This window comes from Esox lucius, chromosome 17, assembly GCF_011004845.1.
Source record: "Esox lucius isolate fEsoLuc1 chromosome 17, fEsoLuc1.pri, whole genome shotgun sequence".
Classification (NCBI taxonomy): Eukaryota; Metazoa; Chordata; class Actinopteri; order Esociformes; family Esocidae; genus Esox; species Esox lucius.
In genome coordinates this window covers 16,364,007-16,386,347 of record NC_047585.1, presented here as the reverse complement: position 1 = coordinate 16,386,347, position 22,341 = coordinate 16,364,007, and the positions used below count along the sequence as shown (strand labels likewise).

The 22,341-nt window shown below is 47.7% G+C and overlaps 1 protein-coding gene across 2 annotated transcripts in view; it reads right to left on the bottom strand.

Moving 5' to 3' along the window:
- Nucleotides 1-22,341, bottom strand: part of pdzrn3b (PDZ domain containing RING finger 3b) — a 96,617-nt gene that overhangs the window by 32,864 nt on the left and 41,412 nt on the right. Inside the window, exon 1 of one of the 2 annotated variants that reach the window (XM_010902765.3) lies at nt 11,256-11,280. The exons of the other annotated variant lie outside the window; for it this stretch is intronic. Within the exon in view, the coding sequence (XP_010901067.2) occupies nt 11,256-11,261 (6 nt within the window). The 5' untranslated portion in view covers nt 11,262-11,280. Of the gene's footprint in view, nt 1-11,255; nt 11,281-22,341 lie in introns of those variants that run through there. 2 annotated transcript variants of the gene reach the window in all.

The window sequence follows — 22,341 nt, the reverse complement described above, 5'->3', positions numbered from 1 at the left end:
CCGCTGCTATGCTCGTCGGCGTTCACGGCTGGGAAATGTGACGCTGAAGAGAGTCCAAACTGGACGGCGTGGTGGAGCCGGTGTGTTTAGGGCCCGGGGGGCGAGGGTTTGGATGGGGGGGGGTCCCTCCGCCACCTGTTTAAACAGCCGACGCCATCCAGAGGAAATGAAAACGTCCACTTCCAAAGAGCTGCATGGATCCAGAACACAAAATCCCCCTCGCTAGTTGCTGCAGCTCACTTATCTGCTGTTTCCACAGCTGTTCCTTGGCCAGCTCAGTCAGGCTGCCTATCTGAAGATCTGGAGCCAGCAGAGCAAAATTCAAAGAAATTGAAGACAGTGAAAACGTGTATAATGTCTAAAATACTCTTGCGATAAAACATGTTCCCCAATATTTCCTTGACTAAATGTCTTCAGAGTACTCTGAACAAACGGTCTCAGCACGAGAGAAATAGACATGTTTCAAACCAGTTGTATATTCTACACCAGCGCGTGGCCAGAAAGAGAGAGCATCCGGCAGAAACGGGAGCAAACACTTTTTCAGCCTGTTCTTAAAGTCAGTGCAGAGAGGTCGCCCAAGAGGACATCAGCGGCACGTGACCTGTGGTTGACCTTGGTCGGGCATTGTTCACTCAGCCTTTCACGCGGGGGAGGGGGGGGGCGCTAAGTAGGACCGCTCTGGACTGAAAGAGTGCAATCAAGCAAGGTCCACCTCCGAGCTTCAACCTTCCACTCTCCCTCTCGTTCTCACAGCAGGTCAACGGATACGCGACGTGCAACATGCTTGAGGGCGCTGGCCTGAACTGAGCGGCTCGGTTGTCCTCTCGGTGTAGTTATTATTCCCTCTAAACACGACAGTGTGGCAGGAGCAGAGGCAAAGCAAACAGCCCCCCTCCGTCTGAACGGGCCATGCTCTGGTCTAACCCCACCTACGTCAGCTCAACAGTTACGGCGCGGCGCGCCCTCCTCTTATCGCGAGGGAGGCGACCCTCTGGCCGGCGTCAGGCTGGGCGGACTACACCCTACCTGTAGACCGACGTAAACAACACTGCCTTAACTCTGCCTATCTCAATAGCGATACCACGTAAAAGGCAGTTGAAATGTTTTACGAGCAGTTAATGTACTGCCGGCTCTGTCTAGCCTGCTCTATGACTCTGGTAAGCCAGTCCTCTACGCAACACTGGGCCTCCTGAATGGCACCAGCTCTGAAACAAACAAGTCCAGTCCGCTGCCCGCCAGATGAATCACGCGATGCTACGGATGAGGTGATCTAATATATTCTGGCCTGCTTCGTCATGACAGAACCAGGCAAATGGCCCCTTGGCAGGTATTTTTGCCTTTTTTATTATAATTTCACTAACAGGCCAGCTGAAATTGAATCAGGCCTTTTAATGTGCACATGACTGAAATAAGTTGTTGCATGAACGTTCATTATTTCCTAGGAACAAATGCTTTTACTGAAATGGGATTAAATGGAATGTTACACCGAATTCTTTGCTATGAATGAATACCTCAGAGGCTAACATCCATCATGTGCACATTCGGATAGCCTTGTCCTCTAACAGCCGGACTGGCAGCCAGAGTTTTAGCAGACTGACAATAACAAGCAAAAAAACAACTAAAAGAGCTGCCAAAATGAACAGTGCCTTCTGGAGAGGCAAGGCGCTGGCTGGTGGGAGGATCCCAAACAAAAGCATGCGTTTGTTTCCAACATGATTTGACAGCAGCGTCTCAAGCACCTACTGAAGACAAACTATTAAATTATAGCTTTCACAGCGGTCATAAATCATACCTTGTTATGTGCTCATGTGGCGAGAGATAAATACAAGCGTGTTAAATGAACTAAGCACAATACATGCAGAGTGAGTGAGTCAGCTGATTCTCAAACATCTCAAGCAGACAACAGTCAAACTAACGTAAAAAGAATCAAGACTCGACCTAATGGAGAGAAAAGAAGCACCCAAAAGCAAGTCTTGGATATAATTAATTCACACCTTTTATAGTAGATCATTTTACCTTTTCGTCTGCCGAGCACTAACTTTGCAGACGGCTACTTTATCAATGTACATACATACAACAACTGGGTATTGTGGCCCTTTGGATGAACGCGCTTATTGTAAGTGACTCTGGATAGGAGTGTCTAACAAATGACTCGTATGTAAATGCAGATGTACAGTGGCCGTAGTGGAGTCCTTGGAGAACAGGCTGTGAGTGCAGGCTGTGGCCACTAGGGGGCTCTCCAGTCCTCCTCAGACGCCCGCGGTCCATCGCTCCACACTGGCTGGACTGATGTCAAGAATTATCCTCAAACACAAACAGCCCAGTTTTCCTTCGTATAAAAAAAAAACGTTCTTGTGAAAAACACACGGCTCGAGACATAGGTCGAACCGAGCCTCCATTTAACAGACGACAGCTTCGGTTACACATGCAATTTTTCAGAGCGTATAAATGTTTTATGCTACTGCCACAGCTGGCAGAAAAGCGTGTAAATCCCCTCTCACTTGTGAAAATATTTGTGAGAAATCCTTCCGCCTGTGCTTCACCTCAAACTTGCCTCCTAGCCTCGACTCACACATCATCTACAGCGAACATATGCTCTGATCACACGTATATGGAATAACTTGAGAGAGCCTATCCAAAAACAAGAGCAGCGCGGAGAGAGGAAAGGGGCACAGCAACAGAACTACAAAGACAGAGCGCAGCATTAGATAGGATTCATGCATGAAATTTGCATCTCAGCAGCATTACATGCCACTACTCAGCAGAAAGACACAGACAAACAAATAGACTACAAGGAACTCCTCTTAACACCTCAGCTCTGTCCCTGCGCAGATGTTGCCGACAAATGTGTCTGCCATCCTTCATTACGAGAGAGAGAGAGAGAGGTGGAAAGACATGAGAGGGCGGGAGAGAGTAAACAGAGTTGGATATTTAAAGCCTCATTGCTGGTCCCGTAGGGTTAGAAGCAGGGACGGAGTAACACTTGTGTCTGAGATAGACCGACGACGGGCTCGTTCACGCTTTACCAAACTGTGGAGGAAGCGCCTGGGCCCAGGGGTCTGAGAGTTGCAGGTGGGAAAGAACCCTGCACCAAACCAACACCACCGCACCATCAGCCCTTCAACCAGGAGGAGCCCTGCACCAAACCAACACCACCGCACCATCAGCCCTTCAACCAGGAGGAGCCCTGCACCAAACCAACACCACCGCACCATCAGCCCTTCAACCAGGAGGAGCCCTGCCCCAAACCAACACCACTGCACCATCAGCCCACCAACCAGGAGGAACCCTGCACCAAACCAACACCACCGCACCATCAGCCCACCAACCAGGAGGAGCCCTGCACCAAACCAACACCACCGCACCATCAGCCCTTCAACCAGGAGGAGCCCTGCCCCAAACCAACACCACCGCACCATCAGCCCACCAACCAGGAGGAACCCTGCACCAAACCAACACCACCGCACCATCAGCCCACCAACCAGGAGGAGCCCTGCCCCAAACCAACACCACCGCACCATCAGCCCACCAACCAGGAGGAGCCCTGCACCAAACCAACACCACCGCACCATCAGCCCTTCAACCAGGAGGAGCCCTGCCCCAAACCAACACCACCGCACCATCAGCCCACCAACCAGGAGGAGCCCTGCACCAAACCAACACCACCGCACCATCAGCCCACCAACCAGGAGGAGCCCTGCACCAAACCAACACCACCACACCATCAGCCCTTCAACCAGGAGGAGCCCTGCACCAAACCAACACCACCACACCATCAGCCCACCAACCAGGCTGTGGATCTGTGGCCCAACAGACAGCCTTGCACCCAAGCCGTGGCCGTGCTGTTTATGAACAGGCACACCTCCCCCATATACCTCCCCCGCCCTCCCCTCCTCTGACTCCTACAGAGCAGTGGCACTCAGGGAGAACAGGTCCTCCGTACCAACTCATCCTTGGGGTGAACGGAACAGCATGTGGTAACTATGCCAACCCAGCGAGATGGCTTCATTCTTCCTCGCACACCCTAAACCACTGCAAAATATTAGTATAGTCCTCAGCAAGAGCCCATCTGTGTATGTACCGCTACAAAGGAGAGCAAAGCAAGTCTGTCTCTGGCGCCGGAATAGGTGGGGCTGGCCTACACGCGGCTGTCTCGGCGGCTGTTCGGTTGAGTGTGGTGACCGCCCGTCTGCCCCGGCCGGCACTCCGGGGGATGAGAGCTCAGCCACAGAGGCCAGAGGAAGGAGGCCCAAAGTAAAGAGAACATCCCGGTGATGGCTAAGCCGAGGACGCTGTAATTATACCGGCGGTCACGAGAAGATGAATAAGCCTGAGAGGAGGAGGAGAAGGGTGAGGATGAAGCTCCGACCGACACAGACACAGATTTTTATCTGCTACAGATTCCCAAGGAATTAACAAAAGGAGAGCCAAGTTAAAGGGCAAGGTTTGGGAGCAGGAGGACGGAGGGAGGTTCACACTGCACTTTCCAGACAAACGTTTCACAACGTTATCGGTTCCGACGCAGAGGCCATCCCGGGAAATCATCTCAGAACGAGTGAGAGCTGTGCGCTGGAATGTGAAAGTTAGAGCAGGAAAGGTCAGACGACACTGTAACAAGCTGCTGGATTCTCTACATCTACACAGCTACAGAGCATTTTCTCGCTTTAATCACGGCTTTGTCTCCACTGCTGCTTTCCTAAAATGTGACCTCATGTGCCTTGAAGACAGATCCATGTGGGTACGAGGAAAAACATCTTCAGCTCACCACAAAATTAAAGTATCTCCAAACTAAACTGGAAACAAACCTTAAAGGAAATAGGAATGAAACTGCAAGGCCTACAAAGCCAAAACACTAAAGAATGTCTGCTTTTGTACTTGTGTGCTTTTCTGCTTGTCTGTCTTCTTGTTTTTGTGCCAGTAAAAAGCCTGCAACGCTGTCCAATTAGCAATAAAACTTTATACAGTTTTGCTACAGTACAGCACACTGCCGCTACCATTCTCCAAACGACATAACAGAAGGACACAATGCACTCTAATAAATCGGACCAACCTGTATCCATTACGAGTTATTCTTTAACTTCTTAGAAGATTATTCTTTAACTTGACGATAAAACGGAAATGAACTCTTAAACACATTTAGGTAATCATCAAATGTCTTGTAGAGATTTCATGCCTTCCATCTCAAGTTGAGGGACTGCTTGAGATGGCTCCACTCTCCTTCACTGGACACCTCCTGATTGGCTGTTGATGGATTATTTGCGTCATTAGCCACCCAATGAGCTCGCCGGTAGTTGAGATATAATAGGAGGTGGAGATCAATGTTAAGGACTCCACAGTGAATAAATAATTAACTGGCCTCAAGTCTGCTATACTGGAGAACCTACTTCCGTTTGGCATTGCGTTGTAGTGACACATGTGGATGGGGACTTCACTTCCAACTATATCTTGGATGAACCCCTATGCATTACCTTGTGGATGTCAACTGGGGTGGGGGTTCAGAGCTATTGGGAAGCGATGAACGTTTATGTGTAGGCACACTAAAACCTCAACGTTTGCCTGACATGGCCTCCCTCTCACTCCCTGTGTGTGTGTGTGTGTGTGTGTGTTAGGATGCCAGTGAAAGACCTGGCTCTTCCTGTGATACACGCGGCCCTGGCTCCAACCCCAACTCTGATTAACAAATTAACAAGCTCTGGAGCTGATCCTGGATCTGGTAGTGGCGCAGGAGTGCGCAGCCCCAACGTCGGGATTAAGCCTCCTTTATGCACAGATTACACAGCCCTTACCGGCTGAGCTGAGGGGACGTCAGGTGTGCCCCCGCAGATTAGCACAAATCTCCTGGTAATGAGAGAAAGGATACCCGGCGCTGCCTCGGCCACCTTTGAAGTCAGATCAGTCGGGCTGAATAAAAAGCCACCCCCTCCCGCTCCTAATCTCCTCCCTCCCCTCCTGCCCGCCCTCTCCTACCCAGGAAGGGCGGAGCCCCGGAGGAGCCGGAGCCAGACTCCTAAAGCCCGGTAGGTAGATAAAGCCAGGCCCGGGATTAGGCCGACCTAACACGCACCCCTCTGGCTCCGTCTGATTCTCCTCTCTCTCCGCTGTCTTTCAAAGCGGCCAGACTTTATGGCGTCCTTCCGTTGAATTGTGAAGGTAAGGAGCTCCGTTCTCCCCGACGGGCCGCTACACGCACCGTGATAGAGGAGCGCAGGGGCTCGATGTGGGCCGTAATCTAATGACCCCCCCCTCCTCTGGAACAGTTGCAGTATTTAGAAGGGCAGAATGTGAGGCGGGGAGGTTGCGGACCTTGGCTGAAAAAAGTGGCTCACAAACAGGGTGAGGGGGTGGTGGTGGTTGTATTATTCAGAGATGGAGGGGAGAGCGGAGCTTTTCTTCCACCGACAGGGATAACCTGGCTGAAATAGTTCTCCCTGGGACGCTCATTGACATTAAGTAAGGATTTAAATGAAACTGTGTTGAAAACCATAACACACTCCCACAGAAAATCTGTTTTTGCGTCTGGCTGTTGAAAGAAAAAGGTAAGGCCATGGGCCGAGGAGGGGGGGGGGGTCAGAACTCAAAATGTAATTGAAAAGCTTGAAGAAGGAAAAACGGAGCGCTAAAGCTAGCAGCAGGAGAGAGGTAATAACCTGAGGAGTAGACCATGCATCATCAGAGACGAGGTTGGAGGCTTGTCTTGGAAACAGGGCAGATTGTCACTGACAGACACATCTGACATTGCACTAACAAGCAGACTGTGACACCGCACATGTGCGCACACACACGGACGCACACACACGCACAATATACACTACAGACAGGCTTTCTTGGTTCAAAACAACCCACCCCCACTTTTCTTTCCCCTCCCCTCCACTGCCTTCCTTCCCTCTCTCCTTCCCTTTCTCCTTCCCTCTCTCCTTCCCTCTCTCCTTCCATCTTCTCCTTCCCTCTCTCCTTCCCTCTCTCCTTCCATCTTCTCCTTCCCTCTCTCCTTCCATCTTCTCCTTCCCTCTCTCCTTCCATCTTCTCCTTCCCTTTCTCCTTCCCTTTCTCCTTCCCTCTCTCCTTCCATCTTCTCCTTCCCTCTCTCCTTCCATCTCTCCTTCCATCTTCTCCTTCCATCTTCTCCTTCCCTCTCTCCTTCCCTTTCTCCTTCCCTTTCTCCTTCCCTTTCTCCTTCCCTCTCTCCTTCCATCTTCTCCTTCCATCTTCTCCTTCCATCTTCTCCTGTCCCTTTTCCATCAACTTCCTCTCTCCCTCTTATCTTTTAATGCAACTCTCACTTGATTTCAAGCATTTTTTCTGCCGATACACTGACTGAATTTCTTATTTAGAGCAAAGTGAGGTGTTTTCAACCCCAATCATCTGTAAAACGAATACCCACTGGTATCTCAGTCCCAGCGAAGTTTCGGGTGGTATAGAGAGTTTTCTGGGGAGGATTTATTTCCTCAGAGCAGTTCACTCCGGCTGTGGCAGTTGAGTTATTAATGGAACAGCTATAAAACCCAAACCTCTGGGTGACTACTTTTTATTTTTAAATGCTGCTCTGCGTTGAGGCACTTCTTTCAGCTCTGAATGTCTAAAAATAAAAATGTCAAGTCATCCTTTTAAACCGAAATAAAAACACATCCTTGTATTTCGTGTTGGTTGTCATAGACGTCACGCTACACTTTCATAATCAAATGAACAGTTGAATGTGTGTAATAAGAACCGTGGTCCAATTCACAGCGCTGTTGGTGTTTCCTAAAATACTCCTTGTCCATCACTTCCTATCCATCAGTAATGCCAGGGCTCAGCTTCACTTATTCCAGCCATCAGTGGGACATTACTCAGCCAACGTGGGAGCTGCTGTAATCTGTGGTGACCTGACTAACTCCATCATCAACTCAGCTGATCAGACCTTCTCCCTCCCGGCACGGCCATCTGTGCCGCGGCTGGCGGTAGACTGAGGGATTCAGAAAGGGAGGGAGAGAGAGAGAGAGAGAAAGAGAAAAAGAGGGGGAGAGTGACAGAAAGAGTAGGGGGGGGACTCAGAAAGGGAGGTTAGTCAAGATAAAAAGTGGGAAGGCAGCAGATGGCCTTAAATGGTTCATTATCTTCCCTGCATCGTCTCGTCCTCATCCTTGTCCTCCGCTGAAATGATAACTGGCTAGTCGTCCTTCTTGTTGGCCTCTAAAGCAGCCTGGAACCTATTTCCCTAGATCACACACACATACACGGACACACTGACACACTGACACGGACACACTGAAACACGGACATGGACACACTGACACACGGACATGGACACACTGACACACGGACGTGGACACAGGGACACTGACACACGGACACTGACACATGGACACACTGACACACGGACATGGACACACTGACACAGGAAAACGGACACACAGACACACAGACACGGACACACAGACACACAGACACGGACACACAGACACGGACACACGGACACACAGACACGGACACACAGACACACAGACACGGACACACAGACACACAGACACACAGACACACAGACACACAGACACGGACACACAGACACGGACACACAGACACAGACACACGGACACACAGACACACAGACACGGACACACAGACACGGACACACAGACACGGACACACAGACACGGACACACAGACACACAGACACGGACACACAGACACACAGACACGGACACACAGACACACAGACACGGACACACAGACACGGACACACAGACACACAGACACGGACACACAGACACGGACACACAGACACACTGACATGGACACACTGACACACTGACATGGACACACTGACACACTGACACGGACACACACACACACTGACACACGGACACAAGGACACACAGACACGGACACACAGACACACTGACACGGACACACACACACAGACACACAGACACGGACACACAGACACGGACACACAGACACGGACACACAGACACACACGGACACACTGACACGGACACACAGACACACACACACGGACACACTGACATGGACACACTGACACGGACACACTGACACGGATACACGGACACACGCCACTGGAAACTTTTAATCAACTACAATGCTGCTAGCCACAGCAGTGAGGAACTTTATAATTCAAGGCTGAATTGATTTACATGCTTTGACCCTTGATGAAAGAATCTTCTCAGGAGACAATATTGTTCATCATTGTTCCTTTACCTCAAGCGCTGCAGACCAAAATAGATAGATATGTTTGCACTAAACATTAGTAGATCCCCAAAGGACACAATGGGCTTAAAAACTATGGAGTCGCCTCTGTTCTGTGCTAAATATGACCTCACCCATCAACCCCCAGAACAAACAAGCCCAGACAGGCCCTATATTTACAAGACCTGTCCTATTCCCGACCAGGCTACAGCCACACAACCACAGTTTGTTTAAACATGGCAGCCAGCGGGATCCGTAGCCTCACACTCTCCCTCTACCCAGCAGCCCCTGCATCGACAACTTAGCTAGGTCTACATAAACATAATTAACGTTCTGCACATTCTGTTGGCCTGACAACGATGTTTATGTGGACCTTGTCGGGGAAGAAAGGCATTCATTTCAGAACATGAAGTAAAACAAATATGATCTGAGATTTTATAAATATTAAACGAGTCTTAGCTGGAGGATTCTGCTCTGCTAAAATTGAGGGCAGTTAAAGGAGAAAGGAGCATTTTTTTCAAAGTAATGTTTGATGATTCCTCATCCTGAAAGTAGACTTGTTCAGTTTACTATAAACAGCTATTTCAAACCTCATCCAAACTTAAACACCAGATAAAATTATATTAATTTAATGGAGCGTGTGAGCTAGTTTTACATCAAATCAAATTTGGAGTTGATTTTAGGCGATGTTTTGATTTCCATGCTTATATATTACTAAAATAGATTTTTTTTTTACTAGTGGTGGCAAAAGTTAGCCAAAGTTTGTATAGGCTGTTTAAAAAAACTACGCCTTTACGATGAATGTGATCGCTCTCTTTCCAATATGTGGTGGGGATTAAGAGAAAGAAAGACAGAGAGCAAGAAAGATCTTCAGAAATATCCGTCCTAAAACATGTGTGGTCTGGACAAAGTGGATAATGGCTTGGAGCAAGAACAACATTGAAAGTCAGTCTCTACTTCACGATGTATGTTACTCCCCAGAACCGTTGGACGTCTGGCTGGGCCCAATAAAGAACCCAGATTAGATTTTGACTGTTTAATACTGCAGCCTAAAAATATTCTTAAACCATAATCTCTGTCCCATAGTACGCAGCTGTTTCTTCTCAGGACATTCAGTAAGAGCAATGTGCGGTGGAACAATGCTGACGTCAAGCAAATTCAACACCATCATGACTCTCTGGCCTTCCTTAACTGGAGTGGTCTATCAGAGATGAACTCTGGGAATCATAGAACTGTCCCTTTGGCCCTTCAAGCCAACTGAGTCCTTGTCTCAACTGTGCTGGTCATGTTTTGTTCCTCAGCCAGACCTGGAACAGAAGTAGTGCTGCCATCACCAGCCTCTAAATGGCTCCGTCTGCTTCCCCCAGACGCCCAGGAAGAGGCCGCGTTATGGAGGGAGACAGGGGGGTGTCTTGGGGAGAGGTGTTGTCCAGCTGCGTGTTTCTGAGTGGCCTGTCTGTCTAAGACCAAATCCTCCCAGTGACCAGGATGACCCCGGGCCCCTCTGATCGACACGGCTACTGCTTTCACCCCAAACACTGCCGTCACGGCCTAGCTTCGCTCCTCTCTTTTGAAGTCCTCCCTCTCCACAAAGGAGACTCAGGTTTACTCCCCCCTCCTCCTCCTGAAGACCGAAGTATCCCCTGCAGCAGGATTAGAGCTCCCCAGCCAGCCAGCCAGCCAGTCAACCAACCAACCGGTCTTTCTACCCCGATACTGTTGCCCTTGTAGTAATCATAGACACACTGGAAGTTACTCTTTAGCCAGGATTATGCAAAGGAGTAAGTCAATACAGGTTAAGTCTCTATTATCACTAAGCCAATACAGGGAGCGCTAAATTGCGGGCTGTAAATGGTTGCTTTTTTTTTCTTCATGGCAGTGTGATGGTGAGGAAAAAGGATATATCGTTGTCTTGTGCCAGTAATCAGGGCTTTGACTGACACACTGGATTACTGGATGGAGAGGCGGGGAACGTGAGCTCACCACTAACAATTCACACGGTGTCTTAAAAGCAGACCGACTCAAGGGGCTGTCAAAACAACACGTATCCAGAAAGGATATCACAGACATACCTGCATGGGTGAAAGGCAGAGAACGGGGAATCCGCTCTGAGACAGTCTACTTACACGGCAGATCACAAAGGCTTTAAGAGAGGGTAGTCTTTCTTACCTGCAAGGGAGAGAGAGAAGAGAAGAGTACGTTAAAACTGTGCATGTTACTTAACATGGAGGTACTGGAGGTTCTCAGGACGGCTGTAGGGTCCATTCTTCAGAATGGTGAGTGGGTGAGCGCTTGTCCTTATTTGGTGGGGGAGTGTGGCAGCACCATAACCTGTCTGTTTCATACCACAGTGCCTGGCGGGTCTCGGCTGGGCAGGCAGCCTGACATTGATGAGAATCTCCCCCAGAGACCCGCCCTTTTGCACAGGCTCCGGGTCCCACACACAGGCCTATGCTCAAACATACCCCGACACACAGACATCCATTTAGCTGTTTGACCAAAATGTATGTTAGAGCATCGGGGCTCTTCCCTGTTTTAGACAGGGTGTTTCTCTTTTCAATCAATGTCCACGCCAATTACGTGGAGCCCTTTCTCGTTTGGATGTGGCGGAAAACAAAACGAGCTCCGCAGTTCGACAGGTTCAGGTCCTGTCAGTGACTTGGTTAGACAGCTGGGCGTTGACCACAAAACGGACGGTGAGACTCACTGTGAGGACTCCAGCTGACCCTAGGGCTCCTATCGGTATGTACAGGCCACTTGCGCGAGGGAGCGAGCGTACGTCTGTAATAGTGTGCATCCTGTTACCAGAACATGACACCCGGTGAGCATGGCCGCAGCTTTCTATGCAAAGATACTGCGCAGACGTTACAGATAAACAAACACTATTTCATGACATGGACGGGAGGTCGGACGAACGGACTAATCCCACAGCTGATTTACATAAGGTGAACAGCGCACATGTCAGATAAGGGTGAGGTAGAGTGCTTTAGCCACAGTGTGCCGACTACGTGAGATTACCACAGGCGTAAATCACCATAGTGTTTGATTCAGAGCCTGCTGGAGGAATCATAGGAGGGGGAGGATGGAGGGAGAGGAGGAGACGTGAGTAGACAGATCTGCCTCGACGGCCAATGCTGATGCGTGACTGAAATGAGGCGGGCCTCTGGCTGGTGAAACCAGTCTGTCCACAGGTTACATTTTGGATCGCAGTCCCCGCTCCTCCTCCCAGCGATTCGGAGCAGCCAGCTATGGCTGCGTTATCATTCCTGCCAGGGCTACGTTATCATTCCTGCCAGGGCTGTGTTATTATTCCTGCCAGGGCTTCGTTATTATTCCTGCCAGGGCTGCGTTATTATTCCTGCCAGGGCTGCGTTATTATTCCTGCCAGGGCTGCGTTATTATTCCTGCCAGGGCTGCGTTATTATTCCTGCCAGGGCTGCGTTATTATTCCAGCCAGGGCTGCGTTATTATTCCTGCCAGGGCTGCGTTATTATTCCAGCCAGGGCTGCGTTATTATTCCTGCCAGGGCTGCGTTATTATTCCTGCCAGGGCTGCGTTATTATTCCTGCCAGGGCTGCGTTATTATTCCTGCCCGTGGTAAGTTATCATTCCTGCCCGTAGTAAGTTATCATTCCTGCCAGGGCTGTGTTATCATTCCTGCCAGGGCTGTGTTATCATTCCTGCCAGGGCTGCGTTATCATTCCTGCCAGGGCTGCGTTATCATTCCTGCCAGGGCTACATTATCATTCCATCTCACCACGGTAGACGGCTCCAGCTAAGGAACATATGACCTTTGCCCTGTGATTTAAAGACTGCGGTTTAGAGTTTGTATACTTAGACGTTACGTCATACTGTAATCCAGTAACTTTAGGAGCCAAGAACATCTCTCTGTCTGAAGTTCAAATTTCCTATACATTTAACTGCATTTAGTTAATACACGTAAGTACAACACCATCGCAGCCGGAGAAATATATCTCACTGTTTTCACTGTGGAAATTTTGACTGGCCTCAAATCAACAAATAACACATAATTACGGTTAGGTACGGGTTTATTCTTGTCTTGGAGTTACTCTGTCTTCTGCATCAAAGAATGGGGGATAACATATCTGTTTACAAGCTATTACTCACTTCCTTTCTTCGCTAGCCTGTTGTCCACATTGTCTTATCTATTCCATAATTGTGCCTTATTACACAGGCGCGATAAGGACGAGTGAAGTCAGGGACACCGCCTCTCGTGTAAACATTTCCATGTGACTCGGTTTTCATTTAACCCTGCCGCTCCTCAGCGCATGTGCGCGCGAGCAGAGGAGGCCTTTTTCTGTCTCAGAACGAGACACGACACAACAGAGTGGAGGAGGCAATGCAGCTGTTTCTCTGTGTCCACAGGGGGCAGCTTTTAATTGAATGTGAATGCAGGGGCTTTTAATTTGGCCCCAGCTACAGAGACACACACTGGGGGGAGGGGGGGGCATCGCCGGTCTCATCACACGATTCTAATAAATAACCGCGGGAATGCTGGAGGAAGAAAAATGACCCTGCAACAACAACACAGCATTGTCATGTTCAAAGCTCTCAGCAACTTTGCAAAACACTGCATGTTTCTGTGATGGTTGTGTGGTAGTAAACATGCATCTTTGATGGTTGTGTGGTAGTAAACATGAATCTGTGATGGTTGTGTGGTAGTAAACATGAATCTGTGATGGTTGTGTGGTAATATACATGCATCTGTGATGGTTGTGTGGTAATATACATGCATCTGTGATGGTTGTGTGGTAATATACCTGCATCTGTGATGGTTGTGTGGTAATATACATGCATCTGTGATGGTTGTGTGGTAATATACCTGCATCTGTGATGGTTGTGTGGTAATATACATGCATCTGTGATGGTTGTGTGGTAATATACCTGCATCTATGATGGTTGTGTGGTAATATACCTGCATCTATGATGGTTGTGTGGTAATATACCTGCATCTGTGATGGTTGTGTGGTAATATACCTGCATCTATGATGGTTGTGTGGTAATATACCTGCATCTGTGATGGTTGTGTGGTAATATACCTGCATCTGTGATGGTTGTGTGGTAATATACATGCATCTGTGATGGTTGTGTGGTAATATACCTGCATCTGTGATGGTTGTGTGGTAATATGCCTGCATCTATGATGGTTGTGTGGTAATATACCTGCATCTGTGATGGTTGTGTGGTAATATACATGCATCTGTGATGGTTGTGTGGTAATATACATGCATCTGTGATGGTTGTGTGGTAATATACCTGCATCTATGATGGTTGTGTGGTAATATGCCTGCATCTATGATGGTTGTGTGGTAATATACCTGCATCTGTGATGGTTGTGTGGTAATATGCATGCATCTATGATGGTTGTGTGGTAATATACCTGCATCTGTGATGGTTGTGTGGTAATATGCATGCATCTGTGCTGGTTGTGTGGTAATATACATGCATCTATGATGGTTTGGTGGTAGAATACATGCATCTGTGCTGGTTGTGGTAGTAAACATGTAACTTGTATCCTGGCTTGATGAGTGGCGCCACACCTTGTGGCCAGTTGGAGCTAAGACGTGAGACGCAGTCGTTGACCTGCGCTGGGTGTTTTTTCCAGGGGCCCTGTCTGTTCATATAAACAGTACTAATTGCGTGACGACTCAATCAGGGGGGTATTCGACGACGTGATGCAACAGCAGGCCTCAAACTCTCCGTTACCTTCCTCACTCCACTCACTCTCCATGGCATCGCCTTCATCGTCAGTGGAAAACATTGCATGAGGAGGAGATGGAAAGCCAAGCGTAGGGTCATTTTTCGACTCAGTAACTCCCGGAGCCTGGTGGATTGTCATATGGGTTTGATTTGAGGTCTGCTGTAGGTAACAGCAAAGAGAAATGAAGCACAGAGTAAACAGCCTGGGATAACCAAACTCAAAATCATGACCTAAAGCCTTGATTTTAATGTCTTTGCGGTGTGTGGCGATAAGGTACTTCCTTTAAGTGCTCGGCCGTCTGTTGCCTGCGTATACACTCCCACAGTAAGGAAAATGCTGAGCAACAGCCTAGTTTTGTTTCTTTTGGAAAATGTGGAACTGTTTAAAGTCGCAGATGAGCTCAGCCCCCCCCCCCCACCCCAACCCTTGCAGGGACTGCGTGCTCATCCAGGAAAAGGCAAAAAACACACACACACACACTCCATTTTCCTTGTTGCCTGTACCTCCTGAGACGGCGCATCGTTTCATGGCACTAACTCGGACTAGCAGTTTAACTGCTCCGGGCCCTCAAAGTGGTGTGATGGCCGGAGGCATGTAAACACCAGAATACAGCTCTCAGACTGACCAGGGTGCACGCTTCTGTCAGTCAAACCTCTTTACAACCTTGTTCCCACAGCCACAGAGCAGCGCTGGGAAACAATACGTTGGCGCTCCTCCCGCTCAGCCGAGCTCGGCTCGCCCGGGCTGGGGCGTGACAAAAACACGAAATCCCAAGAGCACTGCCTGGTCCAATTAAGTCGTGTTGGCGAAGCGCACTGAAATCCGTTAACATCACCAAAATTACGATTTCAAGCCCTTAGTGTAACGATGCAAAAAGTAAAGCAGAAAAAGCCCCAAGCATGGCTACCCTGTTTTTTTTCCTTTCTTTCAAATTGCATCTGTAGATGTTTAAATGTCATTAGAATATGTGCTGGCCAAAGTGGCTCACATTTCAGCCCAACGTGGCTGGGGAACCATGGACACAATATGCCTCACCTCATCATCAAGCTCCATGGCAGACAACCTCACACATCTTTATCAGGCCCTGTGCACTCTCCTGCAGTGGGAAAACGTTTTTTGGAGACCAGGACTTTTACTCACAAACATATGTGAAAGAGTGTGGGGGGGGGGGAGTCAGAGGTGGAGGAGAAAAAGAAGGGAACGAAACCCATGGGAGCCTCCAGAGAACTCAGCGAGTGTCTGTGTGCTGCCAGCGCCAAGAAAAACAAGGCCTGGGCCAGGCTGGGATCTGATTTCAGCGAAGACATGGCAGGAAGCGGACTCCTCTGGGGGAGGGGTGGGGGCCCAAAGCAATGCAGAGAGAGGGGGAGGGAAAGGAGGAAAGAAAGAACAAACTTCACGAAGAACAAATGAACAAACAAAAGAAAGTGAGCTAATGACTAGATCCACTGGTAATCATTATTCACGAGACATGCCAGCTTTACCCTAGAAGCACATATTTTGAGGCTTAAATATACTTTAACTTATATCTTAAGGTGGCAGGTGGCCTAACATTTAGGGCATCTGACCGGTGAATGAACATCCTAGAACTAGCTAGCAAAACAAATCTTTGGTTCTGTCCCTTAGTCCCTGGGTAAGGCATTTACTAGGCATTTTGTCCCTGAGTAAGGTATTTACTAGGCATTCTGTCCCTGAGTCCCTGAGTAAGGCATTCTGTCCCTGAGTCCCTGAGTAAGGTATTTACTAGGCATTCTGTCCCAGAGTCCCTGAGTAAGGCATTCTGTCCCTGAGTAAGGCATTCTGTCCCTTAGTCCCCGAGTAAGGTATTTACTAGGCATTCTGTCCCTGAGTCCCTGAGTAAGGCATTCTGTCCCTGAGTAAGGCATTCTGTCCCTGAGTAAGGTATTTACTAGGCATTCTGTCCCAGAGTCCCTGAGTAAGGCATTATGTCCCTGAGTAAGGTATTTACTAGGCATTCTGTCCCTGAGTCCCTGAGTAAGGCATTCTGTCCCTGAGTAAGGTATTTACTAGGCATTCTGTCCCAGAGTCCCTGAGTAAGGCATTATGTCCCTGAGTAAGGTATTTACTAGGCATTCTGTCCCTGAGTCCCTGAGTAAGGCATTCTGTCCCTGAGTAAGGTATTTACTAGGCATTCTGTCCCAGAGTCCCTGAGTAAGGCATTCTGTCCCTGAGTAAGGCATTTACCAGGCATTCTGTGAACCTGCACATCTTCAGTCATAACTGCCTACATTAAGGCTATTCAATATATTTGTATTTATTCTATGTTGAGGTACAAATCGGAGTAGGATGTTAATTTTACTAAATCAACTGTATAGCTTAACAACTGTGAATACCATTACCGATTTCTGTATCTACCTATGCAACCAGATTATATGAAATCAGTGGTAGCATTTGGAATCTAGAATCTGAAAATGACAACTCCTGAATGTTATGCAGCTGTGTCTGCTTTCAGATACATTTTTGATAAAGAAAACCATCCTGCAACTATCTTTGGGTGTGAACCCACTTAATCTTTTAGAAATGGTATAATTAGATGGGTTTGTACATACAAACAGATCACTACTTGGGAGAGTGCGAAGTGTGCTCTTTCTCAAATGCTACGCAGGGAAAACAGCCAAAAAACTAAAATAGACGATTGACCGGACTCTGGGTCAATACATAAATCATGACAGATCGGAAGAAGATCCACATTGCTGGATCAGATTGTTTGACCATGACAGCATTCTCCCGTCCACCCAGCCTGCATTTCCTTGACCTCTTCACGACATCCGTCGGTGTGATTTTGATGAGGTGGAGCAGCATAATTGCAACGACAGCAACTGCTAGGGTAGTCACTGGGCGGGAGGGCTGTAAATGGTAGCAATCTGTCGACGCTTTTGTCCCAAGCCAATCTCTGATGCAGCGAACGAATGGGAAACGGAGAAACGGAATACCAGGAAAGGAAATGTACTGTGATTAAAGAAGTCGTGCTGCACTCCAGACGGTGTGTTTGTCAGTGCCGCTCACCTTAAGCCGAAACACTGACGGCACATGAAAGGCGGCTTGCCTTGGCCGCTGAATGTAAACATGGCCACGTTTCCTTTAGCTAAACCCTCACATCCAGGTCGACGAATCACAGCCCGCAAGAACCCTCCTCTATTAGAGCCCCCCCCCAAAACCCCCCCTCCCTCCCGGATGACTCGAAGGAGGAAGCAATGGGGCCAGATGCCACCAATCAGGCTGATAAAGAGAGGGGCCTGCTATGGCCCGACACAGCTGTGGACACAGCTGTGCACTCCTTCAACTCTGCACTGAGTCCTCCCACCCTCAACTCCCCTCCCCCTCCCCCTCTCACTTCCCCCCACTCCCAATTTTCAATTTAAAGGGCTTTGTTGGCACGGGAAACATTGGTTTGTATCGCCGAAGCCAGTGGAAAATGAGCTAGACGTAATAAATGACAAAAGGGAAAGACAAAAGGGACAATCTGAAATTCTAAGTAAACGGTACACGCATTACTTTCAAAAGTGATCATGGCCTGTTGTGTTATTATGCACAGTGTTGCAACAGCAGGCAAGAGGCAGAAATCCCTCCCAGTACAACCTAGGATTGTATGCCCCTCCAGTGCTTTACACTCTACTTCTCTCTCAGTCTCAAATGCACTCTCCAGCCCATGAGTCCAACATGTCTGCTCAACACATTAGCAAAATATCGCATTCTGATGCCGGTTTAGCCCAAATCCAGCCTGAACCATGAGTTATGCCATTCAGGCCGGTTGAGGATTTGTGAGATTAACAGAAATCATGTCTAAAAGGGGCCTGGGAAACAGAAAGGGATCATAAAACTGTGAGGAACAGTGATGGAGGCCTGGGGCACAGCTCTCAGATGTGAATTGAAGCTGCTCGCAATACATCACTGTAGATGCTCAACTCCCCTCAGACAGTAATGGAAGTTAAGGGAAGTCCTGAGGGGTTGTAGTGGAGGTTATGGCCCCTAATATGTGCTGTAGAAGGAGCAATAGGTTTGGGCTTTGACACATGGAGGCATCTCATCTCCAATCACCTGCCTCAGGATGGTGAACGAGGTGATGGGGAGACAAGCGCCACCTGGGCGACAGACTCCACCCCTGGGTACGTGAGTAAATGTGTCCGACCAGTGAGAAGGTTCGCTCCTTTGACAGGACAGACAGCAGGAACACAGTGGGTTTAAAACCTGGTCCAATTCAGGGAGGTCGGAGCCATTTCACTGGAATAAAGATCATCCGTCCACAGTTCAGATTCCTGCTGATTGATATTACACCGCCCGTACCCAGGCTTGGTCCTTGCATTAAGTCCTCCACAGAAATGTACTTAACAGGCTCTCTGAAAGCATTTCTCACGTCTTTCCCAGGGGAGCTGATGCTGCTCCAGTCAGGCAGCACAACAGCCGCTCTGTTGCAGAGAGCTGGTCTGGCTGAGAGCTGCTTGGTACCGCATGGCTAGGTCCCACTGGATGAATGAATGTGGACCTTTAAGACTGCTTATGTGTGTACACACACACACACACACACAGCCTGCATAATTAAAACCCCATGTCACATGCAGGATGTTAGGACTCCAACAGCACACCACTCATGAGGAACGTACGCTGTAAACAAACAACTAGCCCCCGAAAGAAACCCAGAGCAGTTAACCACACACACTAAGAAACGACATTCAAACAGGAAAACTAATGCTCTTCCCCCGAAGTGGCAAGCAGCATTAAAGCAGACTAGAATTCTTCTTCTCGTCCTACCCTTCATCTACACACAACCCGCGGTGGGTAAATGAACAGATCCGGGCTGAACACAGAGTCCGTGCCACCTGCAGGTTCCCAAGTCTAAATATCGGGGATGTGGACATCGCATTCCATAATCCCCAACCAGGGACCTCCTGGACGGCGTTCTGGCAGACTCACATGCAAACAGAATTCCAAAAGCCTGAGCTTCACTATTAGTGTTTACGAGCCTGGGCTCTGGGAGACGTTGATGCAGTCAGCACCGCTGCATGTTGGCGGGCTACGGCATAACCCTAAACAGAGCCTTGAGCCCAGCCCAGATTCTGTTACCCACCAGTGTGCCGTCTTCAATGCTATTCCTTTCAAGTTCTGCTGGCTGCTTGTTACACGTCCAACCGCCAGGCACGCTGGTAAAACAAGATCAGCTTCCCGTGCCAAATTAAAGGCTGATATATTAGCCGACGTCCGACCTTGGATGCGATGAATAGCGCGTGCAAACAAGCCGCAGAATTGTGATTTTCGAGAACCAACACGATCTAGTCACAAGGGAGACCTGAAGGAAGTATCATGTTTTATGGCAAAATATATACATAAGGCCCATCAAGATGACAGGAATAGCAGGCCAAATATCCTGACTGGGCTATACCTCTGTTGTGACTTGGCAAAAACTGGAACATTAACACATGTTATCCAGCAGAAATATATTTTTCAAATTATAATTTTATTTTTATCAGCAAATTAATGTCTTCATCTTTCCACTAAATCTGCTTGTTCAATGGAGGATGCTACCATTTGTTGTACTACATGTTTAGATAATAGTCAGAATTATTGCCAAGTAACCATGTTTAAAAAGCAGTAGGATATACATTTTACTGTCGATTGCTAGGGACAGATAAAGTAAATTCCCACAGGTACAGTTTTTAATCAAGCGAGGCTGAGAATCAACAGCAGTTTTAGCTAGCCATATGTTTGCATTATTTCGAAAATAAATCCACATTTCCCAGTAGAAAAAAATAATTAATGCTTTCTTAACTTTTAACTACAACTGATTGTTAGTTATTTTTAATACACCGCTGTTTGCTCCACAAAAACTTCACAAACTAGTCAGAATTAGGGTCCAATATTGCAGAAAACGTACAGTTTTAGCGCTCTTGCTTGCCCATTAAAACACACAGTGACATACTAGTCACTCAAAAAACCTTCCCATGCTCCTTCTTGATAATTATGTGTGAAACAAATCTCACATTCTTAAAAATCTTTCAAACATGATAAGGTATCGCGGTGGTGAATTGAGTATACGATTTGTCTTTGTTCATTTCAGTACTTCAGCATAACACTTCCAATGGATTTCCTCATGGTTCTGAGAAAGTTAAGGAATAATTCCATAAAGATCACAACATTTTCAGAGGACTAGAATGCTTAGGAACACATTTCTTTCTCAGCATAGTGTCCTCTATCAAGTTAAATGTTTTTAGATGTGTTGGCCACTCCCACTAATTGGCCACACCTGATCTTAATGAGTCCCTTTTTACCTTTTAAATGGCTTTATGTTAGTACATTAAATGAATTACTATGTGTGTTAGTGTTATGCTAGCTCCATCCTGGTGGTGCAATTGACTAATTCCATGGATCCAAAAAAGAAGATCATAGATTTGAATCCCACTGCCAATTGAAAATAAAAAAAAAATTGTGCATTATTATTCCCAAAACAAAGGAATATCCATCTATACTCCTAGCTATGTGTGGAGATTAATTGTATTGAAACATTTAGACCATGTTTTAAGGACCTAAAAAACAAATGTGAACACACATTAGGTTTTACTATCATAGTGGGGACAAACAAAACAATTATTCCCATTCCCATTAACCTTAACCATAAACCTAACTACCAACACCTTACCTCAGTTGTAACCTTAACCCTAAACCTGACCCCTAAACAGGAAATATCCTTTTTCCTCATAAGGACTGGTGAAAAGTCCCCAGACATTTTCCTTGTTTTCCTGTTCTTGGTCATCACAAGCAGAGTTAAACAAGGACCACAGTGTTCTTAAACATATACTGTATTTCCAATAATCAACATACTGTATACAACTATCCAGTTAATATACAAATAGGGCCAAACAACAGTCAACCTCAGTGAATGCAAGGAGGATACCCACTTTCATAAGACTTCAATTTAGGTCAGGAGATGGGACAATAGAGGCACAGAAGGCTCTGTGTTTCCAAAACACCTACATTAGGTAGCTGGACATTGTCATAAATGTAGAGTCAACCCGTTCCAGCTCAGCCTCCCTGATGGGAAAGCTGACGTCTCGTCCTGACAACGTGACTGCCCAGGTCACCTCTCCCTAACTCCCTCAAAAACATCATCTGACACTCACATTAAAGTAAGTCCCTCTGTCAGAGTCAGTCAGCCTAGAGAGATGAAGTCAACTCTCCAGCTGGATATGGAGCCGGAATCCAGACTGTAAGTCGGTCAGTCAGTTGGTCTGCCTGCAGACCCAGCAGAAAATCGGCCCCACCCACAGCTTAGCCTGGCTGAAACAGGACACAAATCAACAACTCAAGAGAAAACACAATATTTCATTCGGGTGTCACGTTTCCAGCCAAGTCGGTGGAGCACCAGCGACAGAAACCGGCTGGTCTGCTAATGAAATTAGAATGGATCATCTGTGTGCATGTGA